The following is a 17,404-nucleotide window of genomic DNA, read 5'->3' on the forward strand; positions in this document are numbered from 1 at the left end:
AATAATAATACCAGTTTCCACAAAGACAGGTAAACATTGATCTTCATTGGTCTTAGATATTATTTCTTACTTTATTTCTTTATAAAAATCATTAGATTGGATATGAAATCGTGCTTATCTAAAGGAAATATCAATAGTTGAGGTGTAATGTTTGACTGGGGTTTATATTGTTTGGTTTCATGCCTTTTATTTTGATTTTCAGACTGAAAGAAAATGGATTTCTTCCACACCCCACCACAACATTTCAATCTCAACTCTGCATATCGCATGGTGAACAATGACAACAGTTATGAAAGATTTTTTCCAACTATGAATATGACTAATAGTACCCCTGTCAACAGATCACCTTGCACACCACCACATTTGAGAATCGCTTCACCACCAACACCGCCTACCGTTATACGAAGGTAAATATTTAATACATTTTTTTTCAATTTTAGTAACATCAGGGAAATTAAATTAAGGTTACCAGGTGATATTTTGACAAGGAAGCATAGTATCTTGTTTGGGATGTCACCACATTGTCATCGAAGGTATAATGAACTCCACAGTTGCTGGTACCAACTGTGACAAATTAATTATGACAAGATATAATTGTAGTAGTGTAACAGGAACGCTGCTAATCAATACATAATAGCAGGCAATTTCATTAACCAGCATTTGTTTTATGTATATGTAGCTAGGAAAATAACATACATATAGATATTAATAATGATAATATCAGAAAGGGAATATCGACCTCTGTTCATTTGTGTTAATTAGAAGTGTTGATTAAATGAACGAACATCTGCTTATTCACTAACACAAATCCAAATTTATTAACATTATAGTAGATATATTGAAGTCATACATCAATAATTACGAAATTGAGAAGTTCTGCTGTTCTAACATGTACACGCACCATTTAGAAGTTGGTCGTAAAGCGATACACGTCGCTTGTTCCAATGTGTTACAATAGGATATGATCTAAATTTAGTGGATGAACTGTAGAAATCATATAAATGAAAACAAAAAATATATTATTCCAGGAAAGAATCTATATCATCTGTAACCAGTAGCATGAGTTCTCATTCAGAAAGTGAGGAAAATGAAGGTCTTTCTCCGCTGTCAACTATTCGCCTCAAACCCATCACACAGAGAGTTCGAAGTATGACGGTAAGTCGTTCGTGATTATTTTTTTTTAACATATCGTAATTCTTAAATGAAAGTTTTGATCATGATTTTAAATCGTATGTACAAAAAACAAACTAATATTCCAAACAGCATACAACCTTGAAACAGTATAACATAATCGTCTTTTAAATATTTCAGATGTCAATAACAGAATGCGGAATAGTTTGTCTAGAATTTCATAAAGTTAAAAATGGCGTTATGAACACCATAGAAACATTTTCAGTTTCTCAAGATGGCAATGTCGTAAGTTTATAGTTTTATTACACTGTTTAGTTTCTACAAGTTTAATCTTTATTAATAACGATTGATTGTTCAGTTGATTTTTTTTCTAAGTTTCATTAATTTTATATTTTAAAATACCTTCTGTAACTGATTTGACACAGGTCAAATGTGGATGTAATAATTAACGTTTTTATTATTGACTTTATAGGTAACGATAACCAATCTACGTCAACAGATACACGGTGATGAAAGCAACCGAACTAAGATTTTTCAGTTAGACAACCTTCCACAGTGCTACCACAAGAAATATAATCATGCCAGAAAGTAAGTAGAATCTTTTACTCCAATTCATTTCACTTTTACCACAAAATATTAAGTGATCAGGTAATAAGAAGATATTGGTAGAGCAAGGATTACAACACATATTATTGACAACGTCAAATTTTTATGTATGAAATCTAAACTTGATTTTATTGTTTCAGATTTGTTTCACTAGTTCAGTCGAAAACACCAAAAGTAACAATGTACAATAAAGAAGCTAAGTGTATGTTGATGGAAAATTACCCTAGTCCTAACTTTGAAGTTCATTTTTATTCAGGTAAGAACTACTATTTAATTTTGTTGAATTTATATTAAATGATATATATATTTTAGTATTTAAATATAATGAATACGGCGTTTCTATAGAGTATTTTAAAAGTCATTTCTACGTGTCCTAACATATCAATGTGTTTAAACGTGTTGTATTATGTTTTTAGGACGTAAGTTTATCAGTAATTGGAGTGGGATGAAACTGGTAGATGATGAACAAGGCAGTATATTATCTTTATCAACACCTAGAATACAACAACAATTTAGTAATGAGATTCAACAACTTATTAAACAGGCTGAAAAATATCACCAACAATGCATCCAGTTTGAAGCGGTTATACATTCGACAGCTAATTCGTGTACTGATAAAAATGAACTGTTTCCTGTTATTATTGGAAAGTAAGTAAAATCATTTATATTAAACCAACTAGATAACGACCATTTGTTATATCCAATAAATCATTTAAAGGATAATGGTTTGTTTTTCTATTTACGAAGCAAATGAAACAATATTATTTATATTCATTTGTTTTCTTTTACTAGAAGACCAGAATCTCGAATAATTGTGAATGAAGAACCAGTTTTACCCACCTCCCATCCGGCTGACATCAGTATCATGACAACCTCAACTACCTCTAGCAGTTCTTCATCCAGCTGCTCTACAGATACCTGTAGTCGTGTAATCAGACAGATTAGAGTTCCTACTATAGGTTTAGCCTCCCAGGTAATTATAAATCATTAAATATTCTCTTATAAAAACGTTTCAATTCATGTAATATGTCTTTTTTTTTTATTGAATACCGATTTACAATGTGTATTTCATTTGTCACTAAATATTCATTGAAATAAATAGTCATTATTACATATATTAATATATTTATATTTTTTCAGTTGGACAATGGTGATATATGGGTTGAATTTGAAGACGGCAGCCATCTTGGTATCAAGCCAACGGTTACGACTGTTACGTACATCAACCAGATTGGTTTAATGAAAAAGTAAGCAATGTTTTCTTTTTTCTATGTCGTCACCTAATTGAACAAATCTTCACTTGAAGTGAAAATTTTAATAATATAAACATATTTCTAAAATAAAATAAATAGCGCAATACCACGCGATGGTTTGAATTTGTATTTATATTTTCTTTTTCTTTTAATTTCAGATATAAGAAATCAGAACCACTGCCAGACAACGTAAAAGTGAAATTGGCTTCGTTGCCAGTTGTTCTAGAACAACTAAAACATTCTCAAAAAACCGAATCATTTTGTCATTTCTCCCAATAAGACATGAAACTGTGCTATATATTTAACAATATCTATATCTGTGATAATTATTTTTCTTAAATTTCTGTGATCTCATATCTGTGATCTCATATCTGTGATCTCATATCTGTGATAAGCTTTATGTGATACTATTTTGTAACTATTAATAACGGTCTGTGGTGAATATTATGTGATAATCTTTCTGTAATCAACGATCTGTTATGATGTGATACTCCTGTATGTTCTTAATTATGTCTTTAACTTTCTATCTCAATTAACTATTTGTGTTACATTCTGTGATATACATTCTGTGATATACATTCTGTAATAAACATTCTGTGATAAACATTCTGTGATAATCCTTCTGTGATAAAGAATTGTATTGTATTATATTATTTATATTTATTTAACTACTTGTAATCAGCATTCTGTGATAGATGATTGTTTATATTATTTATCTATACTTCTTGAACTACCTGTAATCAGCATTCTGTGATACAGAGTTGTATAATATATTATTTATATATATTTATTTAACTACCTGTAATCAGCATTCTGTGATAAAGAATTGTATAATATTATTTATATCTATTTGTTTAACTATCTGTGATCACCTTTCTGTGATAAACAATTGTATATTATGTACATACACAGTTAGCTACATGTGATCAGCATTCTGTGATAAATAATAATTTATAGTTTTACTTTTTTTATTTGTAAATAAATGCTCTATACATAAGTTTCGCTTTTCAATTATATTCACATTCAGCTCTCAGTAATATACACAATTTCCTTTCTATGAACATGAAATATAATAATTGTACAAAAAAAGAAAAATGTCTGCTTAATTTCCAATTCTTCAGACAGCAGACTATGTAAATTGAATGATAACCTGCACGAGGCAGGACAATTTACCCGATATTACCAAATATTACCCAATAATAAGACATACTCCCTATCATCATGAAAAAAGGACAGAATACTTCAATTGCATCAAAAGCAATGAAATTAAATTGCAGTGAGTAAGACGCTGGCTCGCTAACCAGGAGGTCCTGGGCTTGATCCCGTTGATGGCTGAGAACGTACCTCGGGATGTTCCCATATTGATTTCCCCTTGGCGGTTGTGCAGGGCCGACGATGTGACTAGGAACAGTGTCTAATCGTTCGGGTGGGATAATTCTGTCCTAACATTGTGTGCAACAAGAGAGAGAGGGAGAGAGAGAGAGAGAAAGAGAGGGGACAGGGAGAGAGAATGGTTCAATTTTATTTCAATAATTCGCTTGTGCACCCACGAGGTTAGACAGGTGAACCTACTCTTGTCACGTACCACCGGGGAATCGAAATCACACCAGTTGACTCAATGACAGACCTTACGCGCACGCGCTAACCATTCGGCTATCCACCCTTCCCACCTTCTGGACAACGGGATTTTATTATAAATTCCATTTATTATGTCTAAACAAATTGTTTTGATTTAAACAGCTTAATTAAATTTGAAATATTTGATTATCTGTCTGTAGCTGCTTGTAGAGCTTAGCAGGATTATGTGTTTAGAATCTGTGTGGGGCTAGTATATGAACAATCTTTATGCAGTTGAGCCACTGGAGGGATTTTATTATGAATTCCATTTATTATGTCTAAACAAATTGTTTTGTTTTAAACAGCTTAATTAAATTTGAAATATTTGATTATTTGTCTGTAGCTGCTTGTAGAGCTTAGCAGGATTGTGTGTTTAGAATCTGTGTGGGGCTAGTATGCAGTTGTGCCACTGTAGGAAATGAGTCTGTTTTGTTCTGTGGTGTTGCAAGGCTCTACTTTCTCTGTTCGGATAACTTTTAATGAACTACAGAGTATATATATGGTTTTAAACGTAAAACGCTTTCAAAAGACTAGAAATGTTTAAACCTATGGACAGATTTTAAATAGAAAGTATTTGATTTCTAGATAATCCACAGGTTTTTTCGGCGAATATTTCGCTTTCCCACATAAAGCAAACGGGCTTTTTTTGCTATCTGCATTGATGATACCAAACCTCAATCAGCTGGACCTCATGTTTTGATTTTATTATGACAAAGGGAGATTACCCACACTCTCTTCTCACGACAGGGAATTTTAACACGGTGTTTTAAAGTGACATTTTGATATACAAGAATTTTCTTTTATATATGTTTTTACAAAATTTTGCTTATTTATTACTCCTTCATATGTAAATAACCTAATTAAATCAGAGAGTGGGCGATTAACGTCTACTAGGTCATTTAAATGCGAAAACACGTCTTTTTGATGTTTTTTGTTACATTTCATTAGAAATAATATAAAACTATGGCGAATAAAAACTGTAACAGTAATGGACCGATCATTTGAGGAATTTCTTTGACAGGGATAGTAGGCAAAATGATTACACTTTCAGCATTTAGTTTGGGTCATAAGTCACACTTACGCCCTTTCAGAACTATGGCATCGACATATCGTTTTGCTAGCCGATCCCTCCGCCTAAAAAATGAAACGAAATGAAATGGGGTTTAACGTCCTGGCGTTTTTTTGCAGAGACGAGGGACTTGAGCAGAATGAACATAGGTTTGCAAAACGTCCCAACAACAAACACCGATATGTTGAAGATCTGAGATTTCTTTACCGGACAAATATACTATCTGCCGAAATCAATATCCAAGTCTTAATATCATGAATATTCACTAACACCTGGCAGACATTTCCAATTCAAATGGCTTTATATTTTGTCAAACAGTTGAAGAATATCTCAAATTTCAGAATGCTTCTTAATTATCGCAAGCCAAAAATTGCTTATCGTGACAACCAACCTCGTGGATTTTCTCCGGGTCCTCCGTTTTCCTCCAACTGATAAAGACCCATACGCGCAAGCAAAGTATTGAATTAAAATGGAACCATAATATATATTATGTAAGTCCCGAAATGACCTAGTTTGTGTCGAGTAGACGTTAAACCCCATTTCTTTCTCTTATCGTGACAAACGTAGCGTTTTAGGGTTCAAGGGTAACTCATATAAAGTTCCTTGTAAATATGTCATTTATGTTACTAATTTCTAAATAATGTCATAGAAAATAAAGAACATTTGCTGCTTTTATCAAAAGAAGAGAGATTTAAGATTTCGTTTATTAAGAATTGTGCTCCAAATCTTATGCCAAGCCTTATCTTCAAACAGTGTTAATAAAGTAAATTCCCATATTTGCGGCACCGGGAAAAGATCAGAGAAACCGTCGATGAAATTTGGTCACCTATCAATTAATCAATCAGTTAATCAATCAACCAATATAGAACAGGATGAACTCCACTCATTATTATGAATTTAGTGACCAGGTATGTCCACCGTCCACTTAATGAAACTATGGAAAACAAAATAATGTACGAACGTTTCTATTTTGTAACGATATAACATAACGTTTACCACAAAACGCACCTGCACTTTTCCGTAATTAACGGGTGTATGAAATCGGGACATGTGTCATAATCCATAGATTATTTGGCCTCTTTTTTATAAATAAAGCTTCCTATTTGCTACACAGTAAACAACTAAATCCAACAGTGTTCATAAAATTAATGTATCATTTTATTTCATTTGTGTTAAACAGCATCCTTGTTTTCTTTTACACTCTTAGTTACGAAACTAAACAATATTGCATAAAACGGATACGATATATGCAGGATTAAATGTTAACTTGTAGGAGAAATTAGATTATTGTGGAAGTGATTGAAGTTATTTTTCAAAATTAATTAGTATATCTTTATTGACACTTGTGTATATTTTGTTAATTCAATACATTTTGTTTTCTACTGGACATTAAATGTTTCATTAACCATCATTGGATCAGCATTAACAATCTTTAGCTTAAGGAGATTAAGAAAACTCTAGTCCAAACACTCATTCTTAATGTTGATAGAATACTTATAATGTTTTGCTATAATGTTTATTTTACACTTGATGCCAGTGGACTGTTGCTACATGTCAACATAAATCCTTGTGACAGTAACCTCACATATTAATCGTTCTTTTATTTTTCAATTACATTAAAATTGTCTTTAGATAGTATTACTGCGAGGTTTTCTATTTCTTTTAAAATATCAAATACAAGAATATGAATTATATGGACAGTATAGCAATCTTTTTTTAATTTTTTTTTTAAACGTCCCTCGAAGATTGAATAATCGCATTTGGAAATTGAATGATAGTTTCTATTTATATAGACAAGTAGGGCGCTAATCGCAATTGTATTTCTAAATACATGTCTTATCCTAACTTTTCCGTTAATTATATTTTGTTTGATTGAATACGTGATTAAGGGAAGAGGAAAGTTTTTCTATGGGACTGCTAACTACTCACATAAAGTAACACAGCATGTTATAAAATACTACAATATCAAATTAAACCACAATACTAGTTTGATTTTGTTAATCACTTGTATACTGATTTTCTTGTACTCGAGATTTTACCGCAGATACCAGAATTTGTTTAAACCATTAGCGTCCGTGAGTACGCTGTGGCGGTGGTTAACTTTGAACTTGGCGTGATTAGGGATGATTGATCACGTGACTCGGAGATATATATTTCCTAATCCACCCGTATGGCAAATATATATCTTCATTTTCACCCAACATGGAAACCAAGAGTAAAGTTTTTACTCTAAATGATAATAACACAAAACAAAATGTCGACAGTTTAGCGGTACCTACTTTGTTTGATTTCAATTTTAGACATTTTTCTAACATTTTAATAACTCTTTAATCCACAGTCGGTTTTCGTTTTTGATTAGCGATGGATTTAGAAAACCCATCATTCAATATAATTATTAATAACTTTAAAAAAGATTAATTATTTATCTCATTGAAATAGGAAACTATCATATTTCATAATCATTAATCAGAATTACTACAGATTTAACAAATATTGATTTTCTTTTTTCTTTTTTTTCAGAATTATCAGATATTTAATTTACTTGGAAATGGGGGTTTTGCCAGTGTTTACCGAGGAGTGAGAAATGAAACAGGACAAGTGGTTGCTATCAAGATGGTAAGAACATATTATAACATAGCGTTTCATCTACACTAATTTAAAGATATTTTAAAGAATAAATGTTGTAAAACGTTTGTTTTGTTTGTAGATAGATAAGAAGGTGATGAAACAGAATGGCATGACAGAAAGAGTTTGTAAAGAAGTAGAAATACATTCTCGATTAAAACATCCATCAATACTACAGGTGAATAAATTGATTTACTGGAATATATTATGGATATTGTAGTATTATTTACCAATAACTAATGCAAATATAGTACATATTAATAGAAGCAAAAATAATTGTTATAACATGAATTTATATTTTAGTTTCGTTATTTTTTTTATTTCAGCTCGAGAGTTACTTTGAAGACAGTGATTATGTATATTTAGTGCTGGAACTATGTGAAAATGGCGAATTGTATAAATATTTACAACGATCAAGCATGATATTACAAGAAAACAAAGGTAGAGGCTGATAGTCAATTTGTCCATCATATTGAATAACGAATATTACTTTAATGTCCAATGTTTATGAATCCGCTATTTATTTCAAATTAGTTCCGTGAGATTCAAAATTGAACAAAGGCGGTTACATTTTACTAACTAGCGTCGACTTTTGAAATTCATGTCTGAATGATGGCTTGGTTCATAATGATACAATTTAAATCCAAAAAGATATAGATGTTGTACACGAGGCATGTCATTAGTATTCTTTCAAGAACATCTGAATCCATTTTTTTAAAAAAAATTCATTTTGCCCCCTTGTTTAGTACTTGATGAATAAATTTTAACTTTATTCGTTCTCTGTTTTTAGCCAAGGATTACATGAACCAAATAGTAGAAGGAGTACTATATCTACATTCTCATGGAATATTACATAGAGATCTTAAATTGTCTAATATTCTACTAACTAAAGACCATCAACTGGTAAGAATGTCTAAAAATATTTATATTTTTGTTCCTGGGTGTAGAAGCGACTTCTCAAGATGTGCCATAAAGAGTATGCGCACCTGGCATGTTACAATATCGCATAATTAGCAATCATTAAATTAAGTTTAGCAATATTTTCTAAACTTCATTGTTTTACATTCTAGAAAATTGCTGATTTTGGTTTGGCTACTCAATTATCTGTTGTTGGAGAGAAGAGATACACAATGTGTGGTACACCCAATTTCATTTCACCGTAAGTAACATTATATCTATTTTAAGTCTTTAAATGGATACAATTATTTATTATACAGGAATCACTAATAAGACATGCGTTTGTAAAGGTAAATACTATCAAATCTAAAGACAATTATTATGGCTTATATATAATTTAGAAAAAATTCTTATGGGCTGTATCAATTTGAATTGGTTTATTCATTTTTAAGAATTATATCGTTTCTCAAAAAGGCTCTTTTGAATTATATCAAATTTTAATATTTAAAGATTATTCTTATAAATCATATCAACTTAGTTTTGTTTATATTATAGGGAGGTGATAACCAGGTCATCTCATAGTTTAGAAGCAGACGTGTGGTCATTAGGATGTATGCTATATACTTTCTTGGTAGGAAAACCACCCTTTGACACAGACGCGATTACATCAACATTAACTAAAGTTGTAGCTGCTGAATACAAAATACCCAAACATTTATCTATGAAAGCAAGAGATTTGATACGCTGTCTACTACAGAAAAATCCTAAAGAGAGAATTAGTTTAAAAGGTATATTTTGAACCATTTATTTGAGTATTGTTCAATACCAGATATTTATCAAATACTTGATAACTTCTTAAAATGTATCATTATAATTTCATGAATTTTGAGTAATCAAAAATTACTCCGTCATTTTGTAAATTACAAAGAAAACAATGAAGTATATTATCTGTCTGATACAGTAAGGCGATAGAATTAAGAGGTGACCCTTGAGTAATGCCTTTAAAAGATGGCGACGAACATAAATTTTAAGCCTAGTCATTGTAGCTCATAGTATTTTCAAAGGAGAGGTCGTGGAGAGGGTAGTGTTAGGGGAACATCGGGGATTCCATAATCCATTCTATGTCGGCGACATAACGGAACCCCTAAACTATAAGGAGGCCACTATTCGTCTAAGTTTCAATGATCGACCGATTAAATGTAATGAAACTTAATTGTTATAATTAATATAATTAATCAACTGTCTTTTTCATATAGATATACCTTATCACCCGTTTATGGTAAAAGAGACCGAAACTTCTACCAATTCCGATTCACTACAGGTAGGCATTATATCATTAAAATTATCTCCTTAGATTAATAAGGATTAGCCAATTAGACCCAGGGATTAAATAAGTAATCCGGTTTGAATCAAGAATGAAAAGCATGTAAACGTTGCCAACGTTCTGTCATTCACCGGTGTTTATAATAATAATAATAATTTATTTTATTAAAGTGTCACAAATCAGATGAATATTTACAGAGTTTATACAATATAATACAAATGATTTCCGGCCAACAAAGGCCTATGAGACACTACAGGTAAAACATTAATATAATATAAGGCAATAAATACAGGTAAAACAATTAATTATGTAATCACTTGTATCTAAAATATCTGTTAAAATCAATCATAAAATTTCATACTTTCATACAAATTCTAAAACTTTCCATCCGATATGTTAAAAGCCAATCATAAGAATTTCTAAAAGTAAGCATTTTGAGACAATCGCAGAATTTCAAACTATACAACATAGCTTCTCCAGGTCGCCAATGTGCATTCCATTCCAATACTTAAAGTTTACTTCTTAAAATTAGTTAACTGTAGATATTTTAAAGTCCAACTACGACCAGAAATGTAATAGTTTAGTTTACTTGTAGTTTACAAAATAATTGTAAAATTAAAAATAATTAAAGCAGCCATGGCACCAAAATTTATTTTTCTTTAATAATGGGAATATTAAAAAAAAAGACTTTTAAATCTAGTTTCATTATATATTGAAAAGTATATGTTTACGTTGATGGTTGATGGAAAATAATTCAAAAAATGAAAATGACTTATTAACCTTTTTTTATGCTTGCTTAAATTCTTTGAAATAATATTATAATTTGTTGTCTTAATTGTGTAGGCGAAAAGCCACTTAAAAGGGACTTATTATACAGTTCGACCATCATGCTGCAAGATTATGATAGTTGATGTAAGGGGATTATCTGGATTAAAGTGGTCAAATAAATTCGATAAAGGGTTTAGTGTAAATGTAATTAGTATATCATTTAGAGGTTAATCTGCTGGAGTTGTTTAGGAATTAGTAAATGTATAATTGTATGGTTGTATAACGGTTTTAGTTGTGAAATTTGTTACTAGGTTACGGCTCGATAATTTCCGTAACTTGTTCCGATGACAAAAACCGTTAACACACCTGAGTTTGACACAGGATACTTTCTAATTACTGCTATGGTGAGATTTTACAACTGTTAATTGTTGATTTACTAGTTATAAGCAATTCGTTATTAACAATACTGTATTTAGCGACCTATGTGGACCACACCTGAATGAAGAGTAAAATTAGATCAATAATATTACATTAGTCATTCAATCGATGGGATGTAGTAGAGAGAATACGTACCGTACGTCTCTGTGTTTATGTGGAATACTATATGATTGTCTTTGACCATCTTTTGAATATTTCTTACAGTGATATTTTCATTTTGGAAGGATTTTTATTATTTCTGTTTATTTTACAATTATTGTAGAAGCCAGAGATACCTTATGACAGCAAACGATACACCATGCAGACGTCATCTGCTAGTCACGACCGATCACTCTCACCAACAGCACGCATATCTGACAAGTAAGTACATAATGATTGTAATATTTCTTTTTAGCATTTCCATAATATGATATATTAATGAATACATTAATGAAGACACTTAGGTTCCCATGATTTATTTCTGTTTTTATTTTTAATTAAAGTGAACTAGAAACGAGTATTCACTATACCCAGGATGTTATCAACACTTGTTCATGTAAACATAGACACGCCTGTAACAGTCCAACAGAGGAGCTTGTCACTAAGGGAAACAACCCTGTAAAATCAATCAAAGATTTTGTACTGCCCTTGAACACCTGTCGAGTAAAACCGATATCACAGAAAACAAAGAATGCGATGGTAAGTATTGATTTCATAATGACAATAAATGATAATATATATCAAATATGTCGCCAAAGTAGGAACATCCACGACGTTTCTTGCCAAATCATCAATATGACCATAGAAAGAAATAGAGTCGATATAGATCAAATAGTTTAGTTTGTTTTCCCTTTCATTTCAGATGACGGTTTTAGAGAATGGAGATGTTTGTTTAGAGTTTCTTAAATATAAAGATAACATAGAACGGGTTGCAGAAATATTTATAGTATCAGCAGATGGTCAAAATGTAAGCTCGATTAATATTTCCATGTTTATATTTAAGTTGATTACTTTTAATAAGATGTTACGTCCATGCAATTTACGATAATTTAAATTTAAAGAAACTGTTTCGGCTATTTCAAGTATTCGTATTTATTTATTCATTTCTTTTTCATTAGATAACTATAAAACACCCAGACAGAAAAACAGAAACCAAGAAAACGTATAAAGATTTACCCGAAAAACAGTGGAAGAAATATCATTATGCTTACAAGTAAGTAAACTAACAAAATTTACATGAATACATATATAAATTTGGGTGAAAATTTTCTAAATTATCTAATTTTTCAGGCGATACGTTTCAAGTCAGTAGCTTGAAGCGTATATATGGTATTAGTGTCAGTGGCCTGTGGCACGAAGTAACAGTATGTTGTCGCATACATAATATATTATGTCAACGCTTGGGCGATATAATATATTATGTCAACGCTTGGAACTAGGATGGAGGTGACTAGGCATGAACTTGCAACGATAGATTTAATTGGCGCTTTGATAACCAATGAATGCTTGTTTTTTTCTTTTCTGTTTTTTCTCTCTTTTCTGTGTCCTAACCCTAACCCTAACCCTAATCCGAAAGAAAAGTGCCCTTTTTTGAAATTCTGACATCACAGGTGCCCTTTTTCTGATAAGGATGCCCTCTTTTATTTACAGGGACACTTTCTATGGCTCTGATGACGCGTACATTCCACTGAGTCTACAGGTCTAATATGCTAACACGCTTGGAGCGTCAACACAATATATTATGTCGCCCAAGCGTTGACATAATATATTATGTATGCGACAATATACTGTTACTTCGTGCCACAAGCCACTGACACTAATACCATATATACGCTTCAAGCTACTGACTTGAAACGTGCAGGGTGAATTTTTGATATCATAATGTGTATAAAAGTATAGGCTTTAAACTACAATTCAAATTATAATAACAATATAATGTTTTACTTTCTAGATTTGTGGAATTGGTTAAATCTAAAACACCAAAGATAACAATGTACACAGAAGAAGCTAAATTTATGTTAATGGAGAATTCACATGACAGTGTTTTTGAAGCCAGTTTCTATGACGGTATGTATTCAACCAATGTAACAAAACGTAATTTTAATTGTATGTGTATATGTATTTTATTTTATTTTATTTTATTCATTAATTTATAAATTATAGAAATACATACGTACTGAATGTAATAATAAATATGAATATTAATATTTCAGGAGCAAAATTGATTGTTACGTCATCTGGGTTATCTGGTAGAGACAAAAATGGTGGGAATATCACAGAACATACGTCATCATCTGATATACGTACTAAATATCACGTTTCAAAACAATGGCTGCTTCAATGCCGACATTTAGAAACTGTTATATCATCCATTGCACACCAAAAACAAGATGGTGACAACATGTTTCCGTTAGTTTTAGGAAGGTATGTAAAATATATAATTGTAGAAATATCTTGATTAAGTATTTTGTAGATCTTTATATGATAAAGTCGTGATATCTATTTAAAACATTTGTTTGTGTTTTAAATATTAAAATTCTCATATTTATTTCACAGGCGACCAGGGGGAGATAATGTCAACATAACAGCATCCACGGAAGTTATGTCTTCATTGGCCTCAGACGAAGCTGACCCTTCATCTTTGCCGTTTGAACCATCGGTAACGTCCACCCATTACGAGACTAGAACGAAATCGTCAGCACCAACACAATCGTCTTCTAAAGTGGCGGATGTTACAAGAACAACGACGTCTCAAATATCTATGACGTCAACGTCTTCATCAAACCAGAGTTGGGGTTACGACTCGAATGTTTCAACCAACCAAGTTTTGAAGGAGCTGTTTGTACCGGAAGTTGGTTGGGCATCACAGGTTAGTGTTTCCTCTTGATAAGAATAGCAACAACCTCCAGAGTCTGATTTCACTTTGTATTTATCATGTTAATTTATGAAATTATATATCCATTTTTGTTTATGTCTAAATTTACAATAGCATTTTAAAAAATTATCAAAAACTTTTTATCAATATTTTCAGTATGGTAATGGCGATATTTGGGTTAGATTTAATGATGGTAGTCAACTGGGAGTAAAGTCATCAGTTACATCAGTTACATTTATCGACATTAATACCAATGTTTATAGGTAAGATATTATTATTTGTAATAATCCGCACCATACTATTTGAAAGTAGAAACACATGGATACTTTCACATAATACGTGTCGCCCTCTCAGCGTTATAAAAGAAACACAGCTTCTGAAACCACCCTTTGTTGATTGGATTCCTGGGAAATTATAGTATTGATGGTTTTAAACCTAATGTGATTACCCTGTATATCTACAGTTTGAGAGACTGATTAATATCGGTTGCAGAACTGCGTTCGTAAACATTTCTCTAATGTTTTTATTATCGTGCAAATTATATTAAATTTCAAGTTCTAAAATTTATGAAAGAAGTGTGTTTATTGGTTTCTTAAACGAACTTTTTTTTTTTTTTATCTATTTCAGGTATACAAAATCCGACACTCTTCCAGAAATTGTAAAGATGAAATTATCTGCGTTTCCAGTTGTTTTACAATTACTGAAAGCTTCGTCTGCCAGAACATCAACAGCACCTTTGGTTCTTCCCAATATTCAGCCATAACTTGTATTAAAAATAAATTCTCCGAATAATATGATTTATAAAATCTTTAAGTAGGTATGAAAATCGAATTTAAGAATGCGTCACATACACCTGTAGCAAATCGTAAAAGTGCAATAGATCCATTTTGTGTTCACCATTTATATATTTTCATCGTGATTTTATTTTCTACACTTTACATTGTCGTTTTATTTCATTTAATTCATTATACAATAATCAACATCTTCGTCTTCAACATCATCGTTCATATAAATCATTATTGTCTTAATTATCATGCCCATATGTTGTTTTGGGTCCAAAGGGTCCCGTTTATTCCTATTTATTTGTTATTATGTATATGTATGTTATATTGTTAATTTATATTATATGATAATTTAACATTATAAATAATATTATAAAGTCTGTGATATATTTTATATAATTAATTATGATAATTTAACATTATTTATAATATTATAAAATCTGTGATATATTTATTGATCTCTGTGATAATTAATGTGTATATTGTAAAGCTATTTACTTTTTTGTACTGAATATGTAATAATGTATATTATAGGTTTTAATACCCGAATTGTTATTGTTATTAATAAATCTGTATAACCAATTAATGATTTGTTTCTCTCCCTTACTTTTGTTATTATATAGTGGATAATTAATAAAAATAACAGTAATTTTTAGACCCCGACATTTAAGTGTGGGCGTATTAGGAAGTCACCCATGTCGGTCAGCCCATCCGTCCGTCAACTATTTGCTCGTTAACGCGATAGAGCCTACAGTTTTAACGGATTTATTTCAAATTTGGTGTAAAAGCATTATGTAAAGTGGAAATTCTTCAGGGTTTTAAAACAAAATGAAAAAGATTTGTTTGACAGGAGAATACAAATTGCTACCTGAAAGAATAGCAGAAATCCAGTTTATATTTATGTATTGCGAAACTACATTTCGTTGTCTTTCTAAAATATCAAATATCATTTCATTACAATAATCATTTGCTTTGAATGGTTTAAAGCTACAATTTCATATTTCATAGTTATATTTTTAAAATTTATTAAAATAAAGCCTTAAAATAGATGGTATCCATAAACCGTCCTACCTTGTTAAAGAATAATCCTATTAATCCAATAATTCACTATTGCCAGCTGAGAAATTGGCAAAAATATCATTTTCAACTTCAAATTCCAACGTTTGAAGGTAGCTAATGCATGGAGGCAATAGGAAAACAAGGGAGGTAATTGTGTTATTATTTCCTGTGTCAATGATTTTTAAGGGTGGGAAATGATGCCCATGGTCGTATAATAGTGAGTTGATAACCTATTGAGCCAAAGACATAGAAATAATTATGTTTTGACTTTCTTAGAAAATATGAAATTCTCGCTTTAACTAAACATATTCTATTTGAAGATCCCTAAAATTGGGAAGTTAAACCGGTTTCAATGGAGGAGCTCCCTTCATTAACATACACCCCACACCATGACAAGTTGATACCTTACTTAATATAAGGGCGGTGGGTTGTCGTGCTTTTACTTTCGCTAACGCCAAATAGTTAATTAACGATTGAGAGTTTAAAACACCGTGATTTTGTTTTTTAATTAAAGGTTTTGACATTCATTGTCAAACTACATCTAAACCAGATACTAAATTTGACTTTCAATGTCTCATCCTCGGTATCTCCAGTGGTTTCATTCCGTGCTACTCCACTATACCCTGAGTTACTCTATTGGGTAATCACATATTCAAATCATCTGCCCTTGATCGTAGCTTGAGTCTGCGAAGCAATCAAAAATAGTTTACAAACTGGTTTTAGCCGCCTTGTTAACGTTCACAAAAATATGCCGAGATCAAGCTGGCAGACCATAAACCAGGACACTATACGGATAAGCAGAAATCATGCTGGCACGCTACTAGAAATTCGCTTCACGAGGAAAATCACAGCTGTTTCGTTAAGAGAAATGGGTAGCTGTCCACAGTAACATAATTACTAAAAATAAACTACTTTCAATTTATGTTATTTGTCGAAGGCTCGGATTAGCTATATAAATCACGCGATTTCATTGCTATCACG

The 17,404-nt window shown here is 31.3% G+C and overlaps 2 protein-coding genes across 2 annotated transcripts; both read left to right on the plus strand.

The window, feature by feature from the left end:
* Positions 1-1,149: 1,149 nt before the first annotated feature.
* Positions 1,150-9,997, plus strand: LOC126830476 (serine/threonine-protein kinase PLK4-like). The gene is made up of 9 exons (XM_056102859.1): positions 1,150-1,155; positions 2,878-2,954; positions 3,149-3,185; positions 8,197-8,292; positions 8,384-8,479; positions 8,628-8,742; positions 9,092-9,204; positions 9,372-9,460; positions 9,754-9,997. The coding sequence occupies exons 1-9, from the start codon at positions 1,150-1,152 to the stop codon at positions 9,995-9,997; spliced, it is 873 nt and encodes a 290-aa protein (XP_055958834.1).
* Positions 9,998-12,569: 2,572 nt separating this feature from the next.
* On the plus strand, positions 12,570-15,451 carry LOC130014047 (serine/threonine-protein kinase PLK4-like). Its single transcript, XM_056102860.1, has 7 exons — positions 12,570-12,674; positions 12,826-12,920; positions 13,659-13,774; positions 13,921-14,131; positions 14,264-14,576; positions 14,739-14,845; positions 15,210-15,451. The coding sequence occupies exons 1-7, from the start codon at positions 12,570-12,572 to the stop codon at positions 15,343-15,345; spliced, it is 1,083 nt and encodes a 360-aa protein (XP_055958835.1). The 3' UTR covers positions 15,346-15,451.
* Positions 15,452-17,404: the final 1,953 nt, after the last annotated feature.

This window comes from Patella vulgata, chromosome 8 (assembly GCF_932274485.2).
Source record: "Patella vulgata chromosome 8, xgPatVulg1.2, whole genome shotgun sequence".
Classification (NCBI taxonomy): Eukaryota; Metazoa; Mollusca; class Gastropoda; family Patellidae; genus Patella; species Patella vulgata.

Bases quoted from the DNA above. Each gene is read 5' to 3' on its own strand.
- LOC126830476 (XM_056102859.1), top strand. The intron at 8,480-8,627 runs GTGAATAAATTG...TTTTTATTTCAG, and splicing joins AACATCCATCAATACTACAG to CTCGAGAGTTACTTTGAAGA. The intron at 9,461-9,753 runs GTAAGTAACATT...TTTATATTATAG, and splicing joins ACACCCAATTTCATTTCACC to GGAGGTGATAACCAGGTCAT.
- LOC130014047 (XM_056102860.1), top strand. From the start codon at position 12,570: ATGACGGTTTTAGAGAATGGAGATGTTTGTTTAGAGTTTCTTAAATAT. The intron at 14,132-14,263 runs GTATGTAAAATA...TTTATTTCACAG, and splicing joins TTTCCGTTAGTTTTAGGAAG to GCGACCAGGGGGAGATAATG. The intron at 14,577-14,738 runs GTTAGTGTTTCC...CAATATTTTCAG, and splicing joins AAGTTGGTTGGGCATCACAG to TATGGTAATGGCGATATTTG.